We start from the raw sequence: 24,698 nt of genomic DNA, 5'->3' as shown, positions 1-24,698 counted from the left end.
GAGATTCCTGCCATTTGATTCACAGTGTTTTATCAGTAGGGCAGTTCTATTTTAGCTTATGACTTGAATTGAGAGGACTTGAGAGGATGTGTGGTGTTAAAACATTTCAGAATAGAATAATCCAGAAAAGGAGAAGTCTTTCCTTTAGGGCTTATTCCTTTGCATGTATTAGACAACATCTGCTTTGCAACAATACTAAAAATATGGTGTACACACTTTGTTATTTAGTTTTCATCAAGATTTATGCTGTTTCTCAGCTTTTGTAACAAGTTGCCAGAGAATTTACTGATTCAGAATGCAATAATCAGTCTCAGACTCATTTTTCTTTTGATTTATTCAACATGTCAAATAAGCAACTCTTACTTTATCAGTACCAGCAGCAGCAAGTTTAGTGTTGTAATTGCAGATGGCTTATTATCTGTAAACTTTTAGACAGTCCATACCCCTCACTTGTAGTAATTGTTCACCTACAAAGCTACATGTTATTATTTTGAAGAAAATTAAAAATCAAACCAATCTGCAGACTAATCTATATTTTAAAAAAGGGCTTTCAATTGATTAAAAAATAATCAAAAAAATGTAATTATATGCTGAATGATTGATTGATTAATTATTCACAAATAATGGCATATATCAATATACTTGCTGAGAGAAGCCCCCAAATGAAAGTAATTATAATAAAAAGAATAATGTCATATTGTAATAAAATAAATTATATTATAGTAGCAGATGGGTAAATCATTGACTAGACAGGCGTTACGGTGGTACTTCAGTGGAATTCAATTGCTTAAATTGAATTGCTTCAATGGTAGAAAGATTCCATACTACGGAAATTTCATACGGACCAGGTGGCATGGTTAAATGTTTTATTTATTTTTATCATTTTATTTTTTACATAATTAATTGTACTAAGTAAATGTTAAATTGTCTGCCCTAATTTAAAATCTGCATCATGTAGCATCTATCTATTCCAGTTACGTTATTTAAGAAATTAAAAAGGTGTTTGTAAGTATTCTCGGCACACAGAAAAAAGAAGGAGATGAGCAACCCAGACGTGCATGTCACGAGAAGGATCTGAAGCAAAACGGATGTTTCAATTTCAGAAGTAATCTTCCCCTAAACACTCTCTTCTCCAACCTTTCACCCCAAACTATAGGAATTTAGTATCTTATAAACTTCTGGATCTACTGGGGAACAATCTTAGTGCACAGCATCTCAAAAGTCTGAAATCTTGCCAGTGCGACGAAACACCCAATTTAAAGGGATAGATCACCCAAAAATGAAAATTCTCTCATCATTTACTCACCCTCATGCCATCCCAGATGTGTATGACTTTCTTTCTTCTGCAGAAAACAAAGATTTTTAGAAGAATATCTCAGCTCTGTAGGTCCTCACAATATTAAATATAATATATAAAGTAAATGGTGACCAGACATTTGAAGCTCTAAAAATCACATTAAGGCTACATAAAAGTAATCCATAAGACTCGAGTGGTTAAATACATATCCTCTGAAGTGATACGATCACTTTGGGTGCACTATTTAAATCCTTTTTTACTATAAATCTCCACTTTCAATTTCACATTCTTTCACATTTTGATTAAATAGTGATCTGTTCCTCACCCACACTTATCATATCGCTTCTTAAGACATATATTAAACCTTTGTCTTATGGATTACTTTTATGTGGCCTTAATGTGATTTTTGGAGCTTCACATGTCTGGTCACCATTCACTTGCATTGTATGGACCAACAGAGCTGAAATATTCTTCTACAAATCATCATCACATCTGGGATGGCATGAGCGAAAGATGAGAGAATTTTCATTTTTTGGTGATCTATCCAATTTAGATTACAATTTTATAATTGTTCAAGCTTCCATTGTAGAACATCAGGCACTCTACCACAGTTTAAGTTTAGAAACAGGATTTTAGTAAACCTTTTATAATTAGGCATTTTAAGAGAAGGGTGTGGTATTGGCTAACAAAGAACTTTAAACACGTTGAAGCAAATTTTCATTATATCATCATTTTCAATATTATTATTGCCAATGTAATAGCACTTATTTCTGATTAACAGTTTTTATTGAATCACACAATTGACAAAGAAAAGCAATACATATATTCACAGAATCAACATTTAAACCCCATTGTTCCCTTTCCCCCTCCCAATCCCCAACCCCAACCCCAACCTGACCCTCAACAAATATCCCTGTGCTCACACTTGAATATACACACAAAAAAAAGGAAAAAAAAATAGATTAAAAAAATAGATAAATAAATAAATAAATAATCACACACATTTAAAACTACACTTTTCTCTCCACTGCCCCTCCCCGAGAGCCCTCCAAGAAGGCCAAGTAGCTGCCTAATTTTGTATTAAATGAATCTAAATTGCCTAGCCTTCTGCATGACATTTCCTCGAATGCTGCCACCCTCCCCATCTCTGTGCCCCACTCTTGAAATAAGGGCACTCCAGCTGACTTCCATCCCCTAAGAACAATCTGTCTGCCAATCATAACACTGGCTAGGACCCAATTTTTTATATATTTATCTCCTATATTAATGACCGCCTCATCGCCTAAAATACAGAGTCTGGGGCAAAATGAAATTTGAGTGCCCAATACATTTCACATAAAACTCTGAACCCTCAACCAAAATTCTTGGATCTTACCACATCACCAAAACTCATGGGTTGTGTCTCCATCTTCTGATTGGCATCGCCAGCAGGTGGGTGTGTCTTTCAGACCAAGCCTATACAATCTAGAGGGGGTCCAATAACATTGTAAAATCTTAAATTGCATAAGTCGCACCCTTGCATCTCTAGATGTAGACTTGATGTTTTTTAGAATCCTAGCCCACACTTCCTCCTCCAATATCAAGTTTAGATCTTTCTCCCATAATCTCTTGAGACAAGCCGAATCTCTGTCCCCCAGACTCTGAATTAGCAGGGAGTAATACACTGATGTCTCGTGACCTTTTCCAAAAGCAATAATCACCACTCCCAGAGTATCTGCCGCTTTAGGCGGGTGTATGCTACTCCCAAAAATAGTACAGAGCATGCAGTGCAGCTGTAAATACCTAAAGAACTGAGACCTGGGAATCCCAAAATGTTGAACCATATTTTTAAAGGATCTCAACACTCCACTCTCATATAGGTCATCGAGCGTATTAACCTCCCTCTCAATCCACTCTGTCCAGCAGAAAGGGGATTTATTAATACATAATTTTGGGTTCAGCTATATGCTAAAGGCTACATTTAAATAACTGTCCGAATTAAACACTCTGGACACTTTTGTCCATACCGAGTGCAAATGCGAGATAACGGGGAGTAACTTAACTTCTCCAGTTAGTTTGATAGAAAGGCTTTGCAATGGCGAAATAGGGGCAAGAACTTCCTGTTCAGTACAAAACCAGGGAGGGGCTTTCTCAGGTGGAAGTGACCAATGAGCCAAATGTCTGAGACCGAATGCATTAATAATAAAACAAAATCTTGGGTAGGCCTAGCCCACCTTTTCAATTGGCCTATGCAACTTACTGAAATGTAATCTGGGACGTTTACCATTCCAAATGTGGTGTAGTGGACTAAATCACTGAACTGGTAAGCAGAAGGTTGGTGGTTCAATCCCCACAGCTGCCACCACCATTATGTCCTTGAGCAAGGCACTTAACTCCAGGTTGCTCCAGGGGGATTGTCCCTGTAATCAGGGCACTGTAAGTTGCTTTGGATAAAAGCATCAGCCAAATGCATAAATGTAATGTAAATAAGAGAGGGGGACATCTATAGGGAGAGATTGTGCAGGTAGTTGAATTTTGGAATGCAATTCATTTTAATAACATTAACCTTCCCAATCATAGATAAACGTAATAAAGCCCACCTGCCCACATCGCTCAAAAAACTTTTTATTAAAGGGTCAAAATTAACTAAAAAAAATTTGCTGGGAATTAAATACCCAAATACTTAATGCCCTGTTTGGGCCACTGGAAGATGCCCAGATGAAAAGCCGTTACCGGGCAATATGCTGTCAGAGCCAAAGCTTCGGATTTAGACTTATTTATTAATTTAATTAACTCTGTATCCTGAGAATTTAGAAAAGGTTTAATAATTCTGTGGAGGCAAGGCATAGATCTAGTGGGGTCAGAGACGAATAATAAAATATAACCTGAGTAAAGCAAAAGCTTATGCGCCACACCTTCCGCCCTCACCCCTGGAAAATCATCCTCCTTTCTTATCGCAGCTGCTAATGGTTCCAGGACAAGACAGAAAATAATGGGGAAAGAGGGCAACCCTGCCGGGTGCCCCTATCCAGAGTAAAATAATCTGAAATTAATCCATTTGTTTGTACTGCCGCTACCGGGTGTCTATAAAGTAACTTAATCCATCCAATAAAAGTATTCGTGAACCCATACATTTCCAAAATCTTAAAAAGATAATCCCATTCTACCATTTCAAATGCCTTTTCAGTGTCAAGTGAGATGGCAGCGACCGGAGTCTGATCATTTGCCATTGACCACACGATATTGATGAAACGCCTAATGTTATCAGAAGAGCTACGGCCCCGAATAAACCCCACCTGATCTATATGTATTAGAGATGTCATAACTTTACTTAATTGGTTAGCCATAATTTTTGACAATATTTTAACGTCTAGCTGGATCAGGGAAATTGGACTGTAACTCTTACACTCACTTGGATCTTTGTCCTTTTTAAGAATCAGACTGATCCGGGCTTGTGTCATGGTTGGCGGATGCTTTCCATTCTTTAATGATTCTGTATAAACTTCTAGCAAGAGTGGAGCCAGTTCTGTAGCATAAGATCTAAAAAATTCAGCGGCAAGGCCATCTGGCACCGGAGCCTTAACCTGTAGGCAAGGCCTTAATTACCTCACCAATCTCAGAATCAAGAGAATTTTTTGCTCAGCCAACAGTTTAGGAAGTTCTAATGGTTCCACAAAGTTTCTAATATCCTCTTCAGTAGACGAAGATGTGGAACTATAAAGATCACGATAGAATTCTTTAAAAGCCTTATTAATATCAGTGGCCTTGGTAAATATTTCACCACTAGCAGATTTCACTGAGGGAATGGTAGAAAAAGAATCTCTCTGTTTTATATATCTAGTCAGAAGTTTTCCTGCTTTGTCCCCCGACTCAAAGTATGACTCTCCTGCCTTGAATAGCGAAAACTCCACCTTCCACGACAAAATAGTATTATATCTGTATTTCAATCGGGGCCATAAGATGACATTCGGCACTTCAGCTCTACCTCGGCACTTTTAATATTCCCTTCCATTTCCACGAGTTCTTGTGGGTTGGATTTTTTGGTGAAATCGGCATACTGTATAATCCGGCCCCTATGAACCGCCTTAAGTGCCTCCCAAGCCATGCTCACAGAGGATACTGAGGACCAGTTGGTCTCCATATAGACATTGATTTCAGCCTTTAGCATTTGTTGGAATTCAGGATTTTGCAAGAGGGATACATTAAACTGCCAACTGATTTCCTTTTTTTCATATGTGGCAACACCTCTAAACACACCAGGGCGTGATCTGAGATTAAAATTTTTCCAATTGAGCAATCAACTACAGATGAAATGAGGGACTAAGATATAAAAAAAAAATCTATTCTAGAATAAATCTTATGGACTCTGAAAAAAAAATTATAGTCCCTACCAGACGGGTTCAAAAGCCTCCAAATATCTGTAAGACCAAGATTTTTACACATCCTGTGAAGCGTCAATGTTGCTCTAGGGGGCTTGCATACCTTTGCTTCACTATGATCAAGGACTGAGTCCATCAAAAGATTAAAGTCTCCTCCCAATATTATATCATGAGGGGTGCCAGCAGCTAGCAACATACCTTCAAGATCTATAAAAAAGCCCTGATCATCAACATTAGGTGCATAAATATTAGCCAAAATAAGACTTTGTCCCTGAATTTCAGCTAAAACAATAATGACTCTTCCTTATCTTTACTCTGTTTGAGACATTTTAATTCTAGATGTTTACTTATCAGTGTAATGACTCCCTGCTCTTACTCGAAGCAGCACTATAAAAAAATGCCCTCCCCATATCTTTCCAAATTTTTCAGGTTCCTGCGGAGAAAGGTGCGTTTCTTAAAGAAACACTATATCATATTTCTTATGCTTAAGAAGAGAAATAACCTTCCTTCTTTTTATGGGGTGCCCCAACCCATTCACATTCTACGTGGAGAGAGACAATCCACTCATATTAACATTTGACATATAAGAAAAAATAGATTGTGTGTCAAAGACAAGATTATAAAGACCACATTCCAACATTAGTGTAACAATCAAACCCCGAACATCCCTTAGAAAAAAAAAACAGAAAAAGAAAAATGTGCACATTAACCCCGCGCACGACAGCGCCAACTGGCGTCCATCCTTCCAAACTCAAACAGTTCATGTGTGTCTCTTTAAATGCAAATTAGCTGCTGCTCCCCGCCCCCTTTCCGGAAGAGGGCTGTGCCTTTACAGCTTGTGTTTCGGATAGTACAGCAACAACAAATCAGAACCAATATGACTGACACTGTAAATACTGGAGTTCAGCCATATATGTATGAACCAGAGTCGGACACTGATGAAGGAGAGACTCCGGCAGAAGTCGCAACCATAAACGAACATGGTGGTGGCGTAGTGGGCTAAGGCACATAACTGATAATCAAACCCCACAGTCATCACCATTGTGTCCTTGAGCAAGGCACTTAACTCCAGGTTGCTCCAGGGGGATTGTCCCTGTAATAAGTGCACTATAAGTCGCTTTGGATAAAAGCGTCTGCCAAATGCGTAAATGTAAATGTAAACGATGCAAAACAAAGGCATTTTGAGTTTGTGATAGTGCTTCTTATGTAGCAAATCACATCCTGCCCTCCATCTGCATTTCACGCCACAGCAACGCAGTGACGTGACGTCATGTGAAAACAAGCTATAACGACATAGCTCTGGTCTCCGTGAATACAAGCAGAGACAATTTTAGCTGCATTAGCCGTGGAATCAGCTAACAAGCACATTCGGAAAGGCGATTTGAAAACATTCACAAAATATAAAGTGTGATACTTACATTTTCAGGATATAAAGCTGGAACACGAACAGTTGATACTGATCCATACTTTATATTGACCCTCATTCACAAAGCAGTCCATTGTAAAATGATTTGCACAAACATGCATGAATTTTGGTATGTTTTGGGGCACATTTTCTCCAAAAACAAAACATGTCCACTGCATCTTCAGTGGCTCTGATTCCGGGAGTACATGAAGACTCTTTTGTTCACTTTTACAGCCAACAACAGAACACTTATGACGCTTACGAAACTGAGACATTATTCTTCTCACTGTAGCTGCTCCAGCGTGGGAAAAAATGGCGGACTGTGTGTCGATCACTCAGGGGAGAATCTATGATAATAGGGTGGAGTCCGTCACCGGTCGTGGGCATGGGCGTGGCCTGCTCTAAAGTGACGTCACTTTAGAGTGGATACGAAAACCAGTCATTCTGAGACACTGTTTTTGATTAATAGAAATATAAGAAAGAGGAGTGGGTGGACTTTTAACATTGTAGGGTGGTTGTGTACACACACTGCCGACTCACATTTATGTTCAAACACCATGTAAAAGTGAATTTTGCATAATAGGTCCCCTTTAAATCAATCACGTTTCTCTCTTGTCGAGTTCGCAAAGTCTGGGAACAAGAAAATGCTGTGGTTCTTCCAAGAAAGCCTTCCTTTACTCCTCGCCTCATGTAACACAAGATCATTATCTGATGATCTCAGAAATTTGGCCAGAATCGATCGGGGCCTGTCTCCCTTGTCTTAACCCTGTGAGCTTGCTCGATTTCCAGATCATGGCCTGTTATGTCGAGCAGATTCAGAAAGAGCCCGTCCAGGAATTCCACCATATTCTGTCCCTCTGCTCCCTCAGGGATGACCACGATACGGACGTTATTCCACCAGCTATGGTTTTCCATGTCCTCCAACTTCTCCTAGACATGCTTCAAATCCACCTTGGTCGATCCGTTTCTCGACATCCCGCACTCTTGTGACCACATCAGTAAATTTCGCCTCCATGGCAGTGATCGATCGACATATCACAGCAAGATCCTCCAAGTCAGCAACGACTTTCGTCAGCATTGCCGACATGTTCAGCATCTCTCACCACATTTTCCGCCTCTCTCAGACCAAACTGACTCCCTGGTCTGCGGCCTGCACTGGGGTGTCAGCTTGAGCACATAAGTGTCTTTTAATGTCTCCAGAGCCCGAGGATTTTGAATTCTTTGACATATTATCCTCCTAGAACAGTTATGCAGCAGAGTGTATCGAATCTCACCAGTTTATGTCTTAAAAGGTATTAAAACTAGCAAAGTGCGCAGAGCTCGCCATTCACACGTCCGATCATCGCATGGCATCATGTGACTGTTATAGCACTTCTTAAAGAGCACAGCAAAATGTATAAATTAAATTTCAGAAACGAATTGAAAGACTAAGATAGATGATTGACACAGTTTTGCTAAATATGTACTCTATTTTTCTTCTTCAGAACAATAATCTTAAGATCTGCCAAAGTCAATGTGCTCCTTGTCATCTATTGAGCAAAGTCTTCTGTCACAGTTATATAGAGCTCTAGTTGAAATACATCTCCTGTCTGGGAGAAGTAATAAATGGTTGGCCACAACCTTGTGTTCTCTTTCAGTAGTTTCTTAACACTAACTCAGCCTACTCCATTCCTCTCTACTCAGCCTTGGCTTCTTGCTTGCCCTCTTTCAATAAACCAGGGATGGATAGCTGACTTGCTTTGGTTTGTTGCATTTGAATGTAGACAATTATGGTTCCATTGCCTCATCATGTGGTTTCTTTCTGGAATTAACCAATAGAGTTTTTATCTTTGTCTGAGTTGAACAGAAAGTAAGAGTACAGAGGGAAAGAAAGTGAGACAGAAAGAAAGAAAGAAGGTGGGAATGGACAAAAGGATGTAGAACCTCTGAAAAAGAATGACTAAGGAAATAAGACAAAGGACCACGCTATGATGTCATCTTCCTTTCCTTCTATTCTGTAGTGGTACGATATAGCAGGGGGAGTCCCTTTTAAGCATGAAAAACGTCTTGGAGTCTTAGGCCTATGCATTTTCACATACTTATTTGAACTGGAAATCTGAAAACTAATAAAGACAATTTGTAGCAGGCTGGGTTGAGGAGGCTTAGCACTGATCTCTGAAACCTGATCTCTTAAAATTTGATGAAGCGCACAGTTAGAGAGCTGAAAGCCAAACACGGATCAGGTGACACTTTGGGTCTTATGTCATGTAGACCAGAGTAATGCTTTTGGAAAAAATCCCATCCAAATGAAAGCCACCTGAGAAAGAACTTTCTCATTTCTCAGTTATCTCAAGATAAAATAATAATTTATCTAAATTTATATGTGTGATTAAGTGTGGTCAAACTCGAGGCAAACAAGTACAATATACTGCTTAAAGAGGTATAATGAGGTAAAAGTGTGCATTTTACCATAATATTTTCTTTTTCAGAATTTAACAGCTCGTCCTCCATGAGATACCAAACCAAAGGCCCTGGATTCCCTTTCAAGTCTCTTGTCCCCGATGGCAACAGAACAATGGCAGTACGTGTGACTACGTTCAGTTAATTTCCAGTCCAGAGTTTTTCAATTGCATCAACACATTTTTAAAGATAATGATATTTAAACTTGTTTTAGTCACAGACTTAGCTTTACAGTGGAGATTGTGACAACATTTTCATTAAAATTTCAAGAGTCAGTTTTTGGCTGAGAGTTTTTCACTGCTTTATGTTAGCTACTCGGGTTAATTTAATTCTTTTGAATATAATTTTGTCAGGTTAGGGCAGGTTAGAACAGTAGCCTATAAATGGCTATTTGCTGGACTGATCTCAAGATCCACAATCCCTTGACAATGACACTTTGTGTGGCTGCACCCCTAACACACAATGATGTAGTATTTTGCGTTCTCCTGTGGGAGCTGTGTTTAGATGGCGAAGTGCAGTTCTAGCAAGCTGTGGAATTGAGCTCAGAGCCCATGTGCATATGAAACATTTCTAACCAAAGACTTCATGAGCCAAATGGTGAACCAGACGCCATGTTATCCTTTCGGTGTGATATCAGTGAGCTAGACTATTCTGGAAGAGCAGTTATGCAGTTAATGCCCCTCATAATTGATATTAGACGCAAACACTGCAAAAGAAATTTTTAACTTGTTTTGCATTAAAAATATGTAAATATCCTTACCCCATTATGAAACGGCGTTACAATATGGCAACGGAAACAAGACTTAATATTTCTGCCAGTTTTGCTTTTCAAGTAAATGTATATTGGTTTACGATGTTTAGATAAGACAAAAATACTGAGTAGAAAATAATATTTCTGTAGTGAATTCAAAACATTGTGTATAACATAATCTTGATATTGGTACAGTTTGGTTTACTTTTGAACACCTCTCTTCTCCTCCCTTTACTCAGACCCCCCGAATATCTCAGTATGTAGGTGGATTTTCCTCTCATTCTGCAGTAGAAACGGGCATGACTGCAGTAGTGGGACGTCCATACATGCTCCAAGACAACCCACATGCGAGTGGCTCTTACACTAACCATATGCAGACAATGGACTCTAGAACCATGAGTCGGACTGAGCTGGAGGCAGCATCGATGGGCGGGCATACATTTCAACGCCAATCATCTCCTGTGGCTAACTGGATGCCACCCTATGGCCAAAGCCCTTCGCTGAATGTGGTGCATAGGCAACGCACCCTCAGTGGAACCCTGGCACCGGAGGGATTCAGCAGAGGCTGGAGGGAGTCAGAGTTTGCTCATCAATATTCATTTAAAGGCCCCTCTCACCGAACCATCAGCCGTATAAATAATCGGCAGGTGCAGCAACAACAGCAGCAAAAGATGGGTGGCAACAATATGCACTGGCAGCAGATGTCCACTGGGGGCAGCAGTCTGATGGGTGCCGGACATTACCAGGGTACCATAAAGAGAACAGGGTCTGTGCATAGTATGAAGAGTGTTGGTCGTGGTGTGGACGTGTGTGACTGTTTGGCAGATGGAACAGATGCTCTTGGCGGGTAAGAGTAATACATGTTTTTATACGGTAAGGTACTGTGATGTCACTGAAAGAGATCAATAGTCTTGATTCAATTGGAAGAGCCCCTTCAGAACACCCTTTCCACAGTAATTTCTTAAGATAGATCAACAGTAAGTTTTCTCCATTGAATGTTGTTCACATACAAGCCCAGGACTAGAACAAATTCTTGGTAAATTTGGCTGTTAATGATTCGTTATGGCTCTTACAACTGGAAGTTTACTAGGTAATACCACAAGTACAGTACAGCAGGTATACCGCATAGAAGCAGTGTGCATGCTGGCTACTTTTGCTCTTAATAAATATTGAACTCATATTAGCTACAAATGTATTTATTTTTTATATCATGGTGTTTTATTTTGAACCTATTCCTATTTGTGTGCATGGACAGAATCCATAACCTGGACATGACTAAAGCAGTCAATTATCTTTCTTCCACTGACGTTGCCATGCAGATGTTGGGAGCAGCCTATATACAGCATCAGTGCTACCACAGTAATGAGGCAAAGAGCATGGTAAAAAACATATATATTATAGTATTACAACATTAATTTGAAACAAAAGGCACTCATGGAAGTAACAAATACCTGTACAATGCAAGGGCTAAGAAAAATTCTAGGATTTTTTCAATCTACTCAGTGACCTTCAGGTACTTACAAAGTTCAGTTTTTGAAGATCCAATGTTTTTGAATTTTTTTCAAAATGTCTATTACTTGATGAACAAGTAGTTGATTGTGTGTTACCTCAGATAATGTACTACAGTTGTTCTCTTGATACAGTGAAGTGCTTTGATTAGATTGTGTTTGATCACATCCCCTTTATGTCCACCTGTCAAATCTGTAATGAATAAGCTGAGTTCAAGGATAAGCTTGTTTAAAGACCCCATTAAATGGCTTAGCGAGTGCAGTTTTCTTTCCTGTGTTGACGTATTTCCAGTCAAAACAGAAAGTGGCCAAGAGCTTTTATATGCTATAGCCATGAACCATGATCTGCTACCTCCTATTGCTAGTCAGTTGTAAGTGGTATTAGAGGGAATAAACATTCTCATTTTAGAGATTTATGGGACAAAAAAGCGGACATACGCCAATGAGTGCTGATGAGCCATCAACAATTTGTGGAGAGAAAGAGAAAAAGTGTCTTTTTGAATTTTAAATGTGTATATTTGCTAAAGGTTAACAATGTAAAGTTTAAGGAGCACACTAGCATAAGATGCTAGCCTCAAAGCTAACAGACATGAACAAAAAAACAACAAAACTCCAATTTTGATATCATGGGGTCTTTAAAGTGAATTTTGTATTTATTTTGTATTTTTGCATATAAATTAAATTGTATTATATTTGGTATGATATAAAAAACTACCAATCTTCTTAGATATTAGCATAATATACTGTATATTAAGGTGCATTCACACATACCTTCGCACGGCGAAATTCCGCGGGCTAAGATGGCATGGGCGGACATTGAGCGCGTGTGAAACGAGCAAAAATAAAATTGTCAAGCAGCCTCTTTTTAATTCTGGACTTAATACTCTGTGAGAGTGAAGTTATAAAGAAACTCAACACTAAAATGATATCCTTGTCCACTGTGAATATTCAGTGTAGCTGTGGATGAAGCACCACCCACACAGAGGTCACTGCCAAACCAAACAAATTCCCATTGGTTAACATGGCGAATTCGCCTGCCAAATTTCACCATACTTGAACTTCACGCAAAATCCGGAAGGGGAAATTCTTCGCCACCGGAAGTCCATTGTGCAAAATTCACTATCGCGCGGATTCCCATTGAGATTACTGTATTTTGCCCACAGAGTTCCGCAGTGTGAAGGTGTGTATGACTACACTTTTAAAGGAATATTCTGGGTTCAATACAAGTTAAATTTATTCGACAGCATTTGTAGCATAATATTGATTACCACAAAAATTTATTTTGACTTGCCCCTCCTTTCCTTTAAAAAAAAAAAGGAAAAATCTTGGTTCCAGTGAGGCTCTTACAATGGAAGTGAAAGGGGCCAATCCATAAACATTAAAATACTCACTGTTTCAAAAGTATAGCCACGAGACTGTTAACATATCTTTTCTATGTAAAGTCATAGCAAATTTTACAACTTTGTTGCCATGATGATGTAGCCTAATGCCTTAAACCTGTTAAACTGTTTAAACAACTTTACAGCTCAAATAATACACAAGTTTTAACAGAATAATTATTGTAAAGGCTTTTATAAAACAATAAGCTTCACATTTCTGCCTTTAATCCCTCTAAAAATTGGCCCCATTCACTTCCAGTTGTAAGTTCCTCACTGCAACCTCAATTATTGCTTTTTTTAAAGAAAAGGAGGGGCAAGTCAAAATAAGTTTTTGTGGTAATCAACATTATGCCACAAATGCTGTTGTTTGAGCTTAACTTGTATTGAACCTGAAATATTCCTTCAACAAAATGGAGCATGGTTGTTCTCAAGGCTTATTAAGCTGCTTATACTTCACAATTGTTTTATGTTACATTCAAGCCAGCTGCAGAGAATACCTTCACTCTGCCCTTAATCTTTATCCAGGACCTCAGGGGGCAGAAACTTCTGCCTGAAAGCACATCATGGCAAAACACAGACAAATATTTGAGGAGGTTGCCATGTTAGGCTGAAAGTTTTAAGTAGTGCTTAAACGATAAGTGATTTTTGTCTGTGAATTGTAAAGCACAGCAATAGGTTTTTGAAGGGATTTTTTTGGGAATCAAATTAATGAACTGAAGAAAAATTATTATTTTTAAGGTTAAACTTGTCTCAAGTCAACTTTTGCTCTCTTACACATGGGTTCCTCCATATTTTTGTAAAGGTGCGGAATCTGAAGGGCATCCAAGCGTTAGTGCAGCTGTTCAGCAGTGAGAACCAGGAGGTGCAGCGCTATGCCACAGGTGCTACACGCAATCTTATCTACGAGAATATGGACAACAAGACAGCACTTATTGAATCTGATGGAATTAGCAAACTAACTGGTGCTTTAAGAGAACCAGATGATGAACTACGCAAAAATATAACGGGTACGTTTGTGTGAATGGAGTTATTGTCATAGTGTCCAGTGTCTACTTACATAGGAAGGGGGATTTTTATGTGCTCACTTGGAGCGGAACTGTCAGTGCAGACAGGTGGAGTTAAGTAGAGCAGTCAATGATTGTACTCTGAGACACAGAGAACTGGACTCACTCCAAGTCTCAGATGCAGTGGGAAGTGGAATCTCAGAGGACTTTGTGCTTTGTGAGCTATGCTATCACCCCACCCCCATACACCCCCTGCCCCCTCACGCACACACATACACACACACACACACACACACATTCACTTAGTAAACAATCCTTGACATTCTTTGCTGCTCCACTTTGGGTTGCCAGATCTCTTAGTGACATTTTATGACTTGTACTGTGATCTATGGCTGCTGTGTTAAAAACCTCACAAGACACTAGAGGCTTAGTGCTCTGTATACTACAAATCTCCCAATGGGCAGTTTAAGACTTCTTAGACTCTTTTAGACTCTTTCAGACATTTTTCAATCTAAAAGTGAAAAAAAAAAAAAAAGCTCTCTTTATGCAAGGGCTCTTTGTTCTAGTGTTATATTGCCAGAGATTCAGACTCCGCAGGTGTTCTGCCTCTGTTGCGCTGTTTACCTTGGCACAAATGCTTTGTTCACACAGGCAAAGATTTGTTACCATATCTGACTTCAATCCGTTTAGTTTTTAGCAAAGGCAAAAGTGCCAGTATTCTATCCTCCCTTTCTATACAGACAGTTTGCTTCTCTTAGTTGTTGTAGAAGAAAACAACTCTTGTCATCATGCTGATTCCTACGTCATTACTATAACAATCTATGTACAGTAGATATACTGACAAAAATGACTATACTGTCTGAACAAACATCCGATTTTATCACTTTCAAAATGAATCGGATTTGAAAAACAAACAGTTCTTAGTGGGTGTGAAAAGACTACTGCAGCTCAAAAGCTGTACAGGGAGGACAAATGGAGAGATAACAAAACAGGGACGGTAACAAAATATAATTTAGTTTTCCAATTGGAGACCAGAAGATGAGGGATTGCTCAGAAAACTACTTTTATATGCATTTTAAAAGTCTGATTTCAGTCAGACAAATACAATAATTTGTCTTTTTAAAATGTCATGTAAACACTTTAATCCGACTGAAATTGTACCAGTCTGATTTTTGTGAAGTCAGACCATCAGACCAACAGTAGATAATGCGATTGTAGCTCATTCATTCAGCATGTATTCACGTTAATCGGACCACAGTTGGTCTCGGCATTCTGCACATGCATGCTCCGAAATACAGGTGACGTGCAGCATGTATTTAACCCTGCATATTTGTCGTCCTTGTTTTTAAATATTCAATTTCACATTGTATCATGTATACTTTGACCGACAGATGAAGGCTGTAGCTCAACTATCCAAACACCCTCTGTAGCTCGACTATAACTGCGCATATAATTGTACTGAGTGTTATAGCTGAAAGTACTATTAGTTGTTATACTACAGCATGTTCAAATGTATCTTACATCTACAAGCATAAATCAGAACTAATTATGGAGTAATAAATAATTTAAACTTTCTCTTTTACAAATTTCACTCTCCTCTTTCTCTCTCTCTCTCTCTCTCTCTTTCTCTGTAGGTATTTTGTGGAACCTGTCTTCTAAAGACAGTCTAAAGGAGAAGTTGGCCAGAGAGAGTTTGTCTGAGCTGACAGAGAGAGTGCTGGTGCCTCTATCTGGAGGTGGAGATGCTGGCATCATTCAACAGAGTATGTCTGAGGCTGATATATTCTACAACACTACAGGCTGCCTCAGGTACAACTGCTCACAGACCCTCTCACGTATACGTATACTGTATATAAAGTACATGTGCACTGCCAGGCACACTCTGTGGGTCTATCAAAGTAATATTACTTGCATACACACCTATGAGCACATGCATGTACTGATATGCAAACACACAGACACAAACATACTTTTATAACAACCACAAGCAATGTGAATATGAAGGGCTGGTTGCCACTCTGTTTATAATATGCACGTTTGTAACAGTCAACAGAAAAAGAGTTACAGCACATCAATTGATTTCTTGCGACAAAGATTTATAGACACACTAAAGATTAATCTGCTATGAAGATTTAAATGCATGATAAAAACTTGTCATAACTATGACACCTGTTGGTATATTTTGCAAGGAACCTGAGCTCAGTAAATGAAAGAACCAGGCAACAGATGCGGGATACTCGAGGCTTGGTGGACTCTCTGGTTGGATACATTCAAAACTCCCTACAGGACGGAAAAAGAGAGGATAAGGTCAGGCCAGAGAATCAACATTCATTTGTGCCAGGGCCAGTGTGACAGTGTGGCAATGTCATTTTTGCCAAGTGAAAACCATTCTAGAACTAGTCTAGAAGGCCAATTTGAAAACTTCTGTCATCGAAAATAAGTATATATGCTAAATCGAGAATTGTAATCAGTTGCTGTAATCATACTGTAAACATCTACATCATTTCCAGGACTATTTGAAACTGTTTCTCTATTTCTGTGCCTTCAGGGTGTAGAGAATTGTGCATGTGTCCTGCGCAACATGTCCTTCCAGCTGTACTCTGAGATCCCAGCCTCAGTTCAGATCCGTTTGGAAGGGCCCACTCGAGCACAGGACACACGGCACAGTGACCCCATAGGCTGCTTCACTCCACAAAGTAGGAAGGCAAAAGATGTTAGTCACTCATCCACAATCCTTAATCAAATTTGTTTCATGAACTTATTTCTGATCTTTCCTAAAAACAATTGCCTGATTATTAATTATTTATATATGTATGTACAGTGCATTCAGAAAATATTCAGACTGCTTAATTTTTTTCACATTTTGTTATGTTGCAGCCTTATGCTAATTTTTTTTTTTAAATTTCACACCAATCAACACTCCATACCCCATAATGACAAAGCAAAAAACAGATTTTTGATAATTTTGCAAATTTCTTAAAAAGAAAAAAACTGAAATATCACATTGACTAGGACTAGGTATCGCCAACCACCTCACGATACGATACATATTGCAATACACGTCACGATTCGATATTTATCATGATACATCAAGGTATTATGATTAGATTTTGATTTAAATTTAAATTAATTTGGGTATGTTTCATTTATAATGTCCATTATGCTTACATACAATATGAAAGAAATAATCATTTAACTAATGCTGTTATTCATGATATAGTGGGCCTTCTAACTTGTTAAATTATGACCATATACATTTTACAGATTTTATTTTATCATTAGTTTTTCATCATTTTGGTGACATTTGAGCTTTTTTAAAAATATAATCCATGTAATTACATCAATAAATATGAAATTGCATATATTATATTGCATATATACAGTATATTGTTACATGTTTGTTGTTTACATGCCTAATTTGTACTATTTATATGTATTTACTTAGATATGTGGAACAAGTGCTAAAACTGTGTCACTTTAGCACATGTGGCAGGGACTTTGACAGTAGTGTTTGTTTGGTCGATTGGCTTCTTTACAGCATCCATGCTATGTGTGATTAGAATTAAATGTTTCCTTTGTTGTTTTTGATAAATAACTGACAGTAGAGAACAGAAAGGATATTAAAAGAGATATTATTAAACAACAAAATTTCGTGTTTGGACTCATATCACACAGAAAGTGTCAAAGCTTTTACTCTCAGCATGCAGTGAAAAGATCTCTGTGCTAAAATTCTTCACCACTACACCACTCCAACACGGGTAAGTATAATCTAAAAAATTTACCAGCCAGTGGCTAATCACAGACATTTTTTGTCACATATGGGCCAGTTACAGTTACAGTTTCTGCAGACAGAAAGAAAAAGCGATTTTGGCAATTTAAGAATTGACATTGGGATCCTATAAATGAAGATTAAGGAAAAATCAATATTTTTGCCCGGCCCTAGATCCAAACGCGTGAGAGAGGTCCAGCATGTCTGTGAGAGAAATAGTGAATCCTGCAGGATCAGTTTCAGTCTATTTTGTGCCTCATAGAAGCGTCTCTGACTACACTGAATATATCATGATATATCATGATACATGGATTTAAGTATCGATACAATATTGTGAGAAAAAGTATAGTGATATATTGATGTTTGATTGTATCGACACAGCCCTAACATTGACATAAATTCAGACCCTTTGCTATGACACTTGAAATTTAGCTCAGGTGCATCCCATTTCTCTGGATCATCTTTGAGATGTTTCTATACTTTGATTGGAGTCTGTGGCAAATTCAATTGATTGGACATGTTTTGGAAAGGCACACACCTGTCTATATAAGTTTTCACAGCTGAAAATTCATATCAGAGCAAAAACCAAATCATGAGTCAACTGCTTGCAGAGCTCAGAGACGGGATTGTGTCGAGGCACAGATCTGGGGAAGTCTACAAAAAAAATGTATCTGCATTGAAGGTTCCCAAGAGCACAGTGGCCTCAATAATTCTTTAATGGAAGAAGTTTGGAACAACCAGGACTCTTCCAAAGTCTGGCTGCCTGCCCAAACTGAGCAATCGGGGAGAAGGGCCTTGGTAAGAGAGGTGACCAAGAACCTGATGGTCACTCTGGTTGAGCTCCAGAGATCATGTGTGGAAATGGGAGAAACTTGCAGAAGGACAACTATCATTGCAACACTCCACCGTTCTGGGCTTTATAGCAGAGTGGCCAGACAGAAGCCTCTCCTCAGTGCAACACACATGAAAAAGCACCTAAAGGACTCTCTGACTGTGAGAAACAAGATTCTCTGGTCTAATGAAACAAAGATTGAACTGTTTGGACTCAATTCCAAGTGTCATGTCTGGAGGAAACCAGGCACTGCTCATCACCTTTGCAATACCATCCCAAGCATGGTGGTGGTAGCATCATGCTGTGGGGGTGTTTTTCAGTGGCAGGGACTGGGGCATTGGTTAGGGTTGAAGGAAAGCTGAATGCAGCAAAATATCCAGAGACATCCTTAATGAAAACCTGGTCCAGAGTGCTCAGGAACTCAGACTGGGCCAAAGGTTCACCTTCCAACAGGACAATGACCCTAAGCACACAGCCAAGACAACGCAAGAGTGGCTCCGGGACAACTCTGTGAATGTCCTTGAGTGGCCCAGCCAGAGCCCAGACTTGAACCCAATCGAACATCTCTGGAGAGACCTGAAAATGTCTGTCCGCCGACGGTCCCCATCCAACCTGACAGAGCTTGAGAGGATCTGCAGAGAAGAATGGCAGAAAATCCCCAAATCCAGGTGTGCAAAGCTTGTCGCATCAAACCCAAAAAGACTTGAAGCTGTAATCGCTGCCAAAGGTGCTTCAAATAAGTACTGAGTGAAGGGTCTGAATACTTATGTCAATGTGATATTTCAGTTTTTTTCTTTTTAATAAACTTGCAAAGTTATCAAAAATCTGGTCTTTGCTTTGTCATTATGGGATATGGAGTGTAGATTGATGTGAAAAAAAATATATATTTTAAAGGAATTATTAGCATAAGGCTGCAACATAACAAAATGTGAAAAAATTAACTATATATATATATATATAAAATGCAAAGTAATCTCTTCAGTAATCAAAATACTTTTTGAAAGTAACTGTATTCTAATTACCAATGATTTAAATTGTAACTGTAATGGAATACAGTTACTTATATTTTGTATTTTAAATACGTAATCCCGTTACATGTATTCCGTTACTCCCCAACACTGTGTGTGTATATATATATATATATATATAGAGAGAGAGAGAGAGAGAGAGAGAGAGAGAGAGAGAGAATTATATACAGTATATGCTGTATAGAGTACTGTGCAAAAGTTTTAGGCACATTTTTAGATGTTTCACAAAAGCATTTGTCTTAAGATGGTTATTTTATATCTTCTGCTTTAGTTTAGGAAATATACATTTTAGACTCCTACTGTCTTTTTTATGAGCTCATGTTGTGCCGAAGCAGAGGAATCAAGAGCTGTCCACCTTCTCAGAAGTTGCACGAGTCCCTAAAGGTGCAGAGTGGCTGTGGCACCCAAAAATAGTCAGCCTGTACAACAGCATCCTGCAGAGCTGTGAGACAAACACCGCCACACGAGAGGCTGCAGCAGGAGCCTTGCAGAACATCACAGCGGGGGAGGCCAGGGTGAGATACTTCTGACACTCACTCAACTTTTCACAGGGGATTTTCTTAACAGGAAGCACAACTGGATTCCTTCCATTAGTTAGTCATGTTTATAGGAATAGTTCACCCAAGAATGAACATTCCATCATAATTTACTCACCCTCATGTCATTCCAAACTCTAATGACTTTCTTTCTTATGTGGAACACAAAAGAAGAATTTTTCATGAATATCACAGTTGGTCTTTTCAGATTTTAAGTTAAAAAAAGGACCCAAAAGTATCATAAAAGTAGTTAATGTGGCTTGTGAAACATATTCCAAGTCTTCTGAAGATATATGATAGGTTTTTTTGTGAGAAACAATACAAAGTCATTTTTCAGTGACAATCTTAAAGTGTGTTGTGCTAACACTAAAAATAACACATGTTCTCACATGAACACGTGTGAGTCTCTATCCACTGCCATTGTAAATTGAAAAGATGGACTGCAATTAAAACATCTGCTTTTGTTTTCCACATAGGAAAGAAAGTCATATGTGTTTGTAAATTATGACAGAATTTTTATTTTTGGGTGAACTGTTCCTTTAATCAAATAACCTTAATTATGACATCAATATACATATACAGTACATACATCTTTCACCTAAGATATAAACTGTACATCTTTCACCTTTATCTCTGGTCTTTTAACCTTTGCAGTGTATTCTTTAGGTCTCCTGATTATTTGGTTCCCTATATGTCACTCACTCGACGTTGGTGTCGATGTAGTGACACTAGGGGTCACTCTTGGGAGCCCGAGACACCTCTGGTCTTTGATAAAAGGCCAATGAAAATTGGCGAGTGGTATTTGCATGCCACGCCCCCGAACATACGGGTATAAAAGGAGCTGGTATGCAACCACTCATTCAGATTTTCTCTTCGGAGCCGAACGGTCGATGCTCATTGAGCTGAATACTACTGTTCATTCACCTCTGCTGGATCTGACGGCGCATTTCAGCGGCTTCTCTCTCCTCTGCATTGGTGCACTGCAGAGAACGCCCCTGGGCGCTTCGGCAGAAAAACTAGAGAGTATATTTTCTGAAAGAGCATTTTTCCCCTCTAAAAAAGTATATATTTCTCTAAAAGAGCGCACACACGGAACGTCTTTTTAAAGACGCGTCTTTTTAAAGATGCTTTTCCGATTGTGTGTTATTCCTGGTTGTGCTCGTTATCTCTCGCCTTCTAACGGTCACGATCACTGTCTTTCGTGTCTGGGCACTGCTCACGCGGAGACAGCGTTCGTGGATGGTCACATTCTCATTGCGAGAATGTGTCCATGGCAACGTTGCGGTCGCGGCTCGCCTTCGTAAGGAAGCGAGCCACCCCAGAGGCTCCCGCCTCGGTCCTTTTACCCACGGGTTTGAGGCCAGTGCGGCTAGCACTGGGGGCGATTTGGGGACCCCAATGGGACCGCCTCCGCCGGGTATCCCCCCGCGGACCTCCCATTCCCCAGCACGCTCGTCTGCCCCGATCGGGCTTCAGGGTGAGTCCGCCGGCTCGTCTCACGGCGAGTTCGACCTCTTATTCGGAGCCCGCGAAAGTGATGAGCTCTGGAGCGCAACATCGGAGAGCGGGCTCGTCCAGTCGGAAGCCTCGGCTGGGCTCCTCCCTTCGGGGTCGATCGCCCAGTCACAGGCTGACGCGGAGATGACGACATGCTTTCCTGGACAGCCGCGAGCGTCGGTTAGAGTGGATTTCACCGCTCTTCCCTGAACCCTCGCGGCTCTGTGATTGGTTCCTGGGCTCGCGGCGCCGCTCAAAGCCACGCCCCGCCCCGTTCCTTTCTTCCCGGAAGTGCATGAAGAGCTGACAAGATCGCGGGAGGCACCTTTTACTGCCCGGTCCCGATCTTTTCAGCTTCCCCGCTCTCACTACCCTCGATGGTGGGGCGGCCAAGGGTTATTCGGCAATCCCCCGGTGGATAAAGGCGCTCGCGGTGCACCTATGCCCGCAGAGCGCCGCCACCTGGCGTGGGTGCCCAAAGCCCCCGTCCAAGGCCTGTAGGTTTACGTCGTCCCTGACGGTCAAAGCCTACGGCGCTGCTGGACAAGCCGCCTCCGCCCTGCACGCCATGGCTCTCCTGCAAGTCCGCCAAGGCGCTAAAGGAACTGCACGAGGGTAGTTCCGCCCCGGGATTGATGCAGGAACTGCGCTCGGCGACCGACCTCGCTCTCCGAGCGACGGAGGTCACGGCGCGGTCTCCCGGGCGGACGATGGCCACACTAGTGGTCCAGGAGCGCCACCTTTGGCTCAACCTGGTCGAGATGGGTGAGGCCGACAGGACACGATTCCTTGCTGCCCCCATTTTCCAGGCGGGCCTATTCGGCGACACTGTCGAGGACTTTGCCCAGCAGTTCTCGATGGTAGAGCAGTAGATGGATGCTAGCCGGCTTGTCCTGCCCCGGCGTGGCTCAAGATCCCCCCATCTACTCATCGCCGAGGGCGTCCCCCTGCGGTGACTGCACCGGCTCCGCCGCAGCCCGCCCCTCCGGCCCGGCCCCGGCGTGGAGCCCACCGCAGGAAGCCGACGCCACCCGTCTCACAGCCGGCACCGAAGAACCCACGGAGGTCTTCGAAGCGCCCCTGAGACGGGCGACCCAGGGACAACGAAACCCGCTGCTCTGGAGCTGGTAAGCAGATCTTCTTTTTGTTACCTTTTGCATTTAATTGCGCTGCATGCCCAAGTGGCTGCAGTACTCAAGAGCTCCGCAAGAGTGGTTTTCTTGTTCCCTGGGTCACATATTCGGTGTGTACGGCTGGCATAACGACCACCGTCCACCACTCCATTTGGCAGGTTGGCGCTCCAGCGGCGGTCTCCCGCCCTGAGCGCCCAGCTGTGGCACAAATCCGCCCCCGATGTGACAGTCTCCACGGGTCATGAGGACAGGCCTCTTCCTCCCCCGTCCCAGGCTGTTCCGGGGGTGGTCACAAGGAGCCAGGTAAGTGCTTCGATGTCCTCGGACTCAGCACGGCCACGATGTGGTGTGGCACCTCAAGCTCCGCCCCGCCACGAGGCCCCACCCGCCGGTACATCCGATGACGTTGTCCCTTTGGTCCCCCTTGCGCGGAACTCGGGTGCATGGCTTGCGCTTCCAGTCCGTCGCGAGGGCTGGTCCGGACCGTCCGACTCGGCTGCACGATTCACTTCGCTGGGCATCCGCCCAGGTCCAGCGGTGTCCACTTCACCTTGGTGAAAGATGGAAACGCTGCTACCTTGCGCGGAGATCGCTACCCTCCTACGGAAGGACGCGATAGAACCTGTCCCTCCAGCCGAGATGAAGAGGGGGTTTTACAGCCCCTACTTCATTGTACCGAAAAAAGGCGGTGGGTTGCGGCCAATCTTGGACCTGCGAGTACTGAACCGGGCCTTACACAGACTCCCGTTCAAGATGCTGACGCAAAGACGCATTCTAGCGAGCGTCCGGCATCAAGATTGGTTCGCGGCGGTAGACCCGAAGGATGCATACTTTCACGTCTCGATCCTTCCTCGACACAGACCCTTCCTGCGGTTTGCATTTGAGGGTCAGGCGTATCGGTACAAGTCCTCCCTTTCGGCCTGTCCCTGTTTCCTCGCGTCTTTACGAAGATCGCAGAGGCTGCCCTTGCCCCGTTAATGGAGGTGGGCATTCGCATTCTCAACTATCTCGACGACTGGCTAATCCTAGCTCACTCTCGAGACAGGTTATGCGCACACAGGGACCTGGTGCTCTCACACCTCAGCCGACTAGGGCTTCGGGTCAGCTGGGAAAAGAGCAAGCTCCTCCCGGTTCAGAGCATCTCTTTTCTCGGTTTGGAGTTGGACTCGGTCTCCTTGACGGCGCACCTTACGAACGAGCACGCCCAGTCGGTGCTGGCCTGTTTGAAGGCGTTCAAACAGAAAACAGCGGTTCCACTGAGACATTTTCAGAGGCTCCTGGGGCATATGGCGTCCTCGGCGGTGGCCACCCTGCTCGGGTTGATGCATATGAGGCCGCTTCAGCACTGGCTCCAGACTCGAGTCCCGAGACGGGCATGGCGCCACGGGACACACCGCGTGGCCATTACGTCGGTCTGTCACCGTCTTTTCAGCCCTTGGACCGACCTCTCGTTTCCACGAGCAGGTGTTCCGCTAGAACTGGTCTCCAGGCGCGTCGTGGTCACGACAGACGCCTCCAAAATGGGCTGGGGCGCTGTTGGCAACGGGCACGCAGCCGCCGGCCTCTAGACGGGTCCGCAGCTGCATTGGCACATCAACTGCCTCGAGTTACTGGCAATTCTGCTCGCCCTGCGGAGGTTCCGGCCGTTGATCCAGGGCAAGCACGTGCTAGTTCGGACAGACAGCACGGCAGCGGTAGCATATGTCAACCGCCAAGGCGGTCTGCGCTCCCGCTGTATGTCATAACTCGCCCGCCGTCTCCT

General features: G+C 41.8%; 1 protein-coding gene across 2 annotated transcripts in view; it reads left to right on the top strand.

Moving 5' to 3' along the window:
* The window catches only part of LOC127410348 (plakophilin-3-like), a 45,798-nt gene that overhangs the window by 11,061 nt on the left and 10,039 nt on the right, over positions 1 to 24,698 (top strand). The window contains exons 2-9 of one of the 2 annotated variants that reach the window (XM_051645562.1): positions 9,529 to 9,620; positions 10,490 to 11,097; positions 11,506 to 11,629; positions 13,940 to 14,144; positions 15,776 to 15,950; positions 16,331 to 16,448; positions 16,690 to 16,837; positions 20,086 to 20,285. In XM_051645562.1, the coding sequence (XP_051501522.1) occupies positions 9,529 to 9,620; positions 10,490 to 11,097; positions 11,506 to 11,629; positions 13,940 to 14,144; positions 15,776 to 15,950; positions 16,331 to 16,448; positions 16,690 to 16,837; positions 20,086 to 20,285 (1,670 nt within the window). Of the gene's footprint in view, positions 1 to 9,528; positions 9,621 to 10,489; positions 11,098 to 11,505; positions 11,630 to 13,939; positions 14,145 to 15,775; positions 15,951 to 16,330; positions 16,449 to 16,689; positions 16,855 to 20,085; positions 20,286 to 24,698 lie in introns of both variants that reach the window. The other variant, XM_051645570.1, reaches the window with a different exon arrangement.

The sequence above is a fragment of the Myxocyprinus asiaticus genome, chromosome 2 (assembly GCF_019703515.2).
Source record: "Myxocyprinus asiaticus isolate MX2 ecotype Aquarium Trade chromosome 2, UBuf_Myxa_2, whole genome shotgun sequence".
NCBI classification, from domain to species: domain Eukaryota; kingdom Metazoa; phylum Chordata; class Actinopteri; order Cypriniformes; family Catostomidae; genus Myxocyprinus; species Myxocyprinus asiaticus.
Note: the sequence above shows the minus strand (reverse complement) of the source record. Positions and strands in the feature narration are given on the sequence as shown.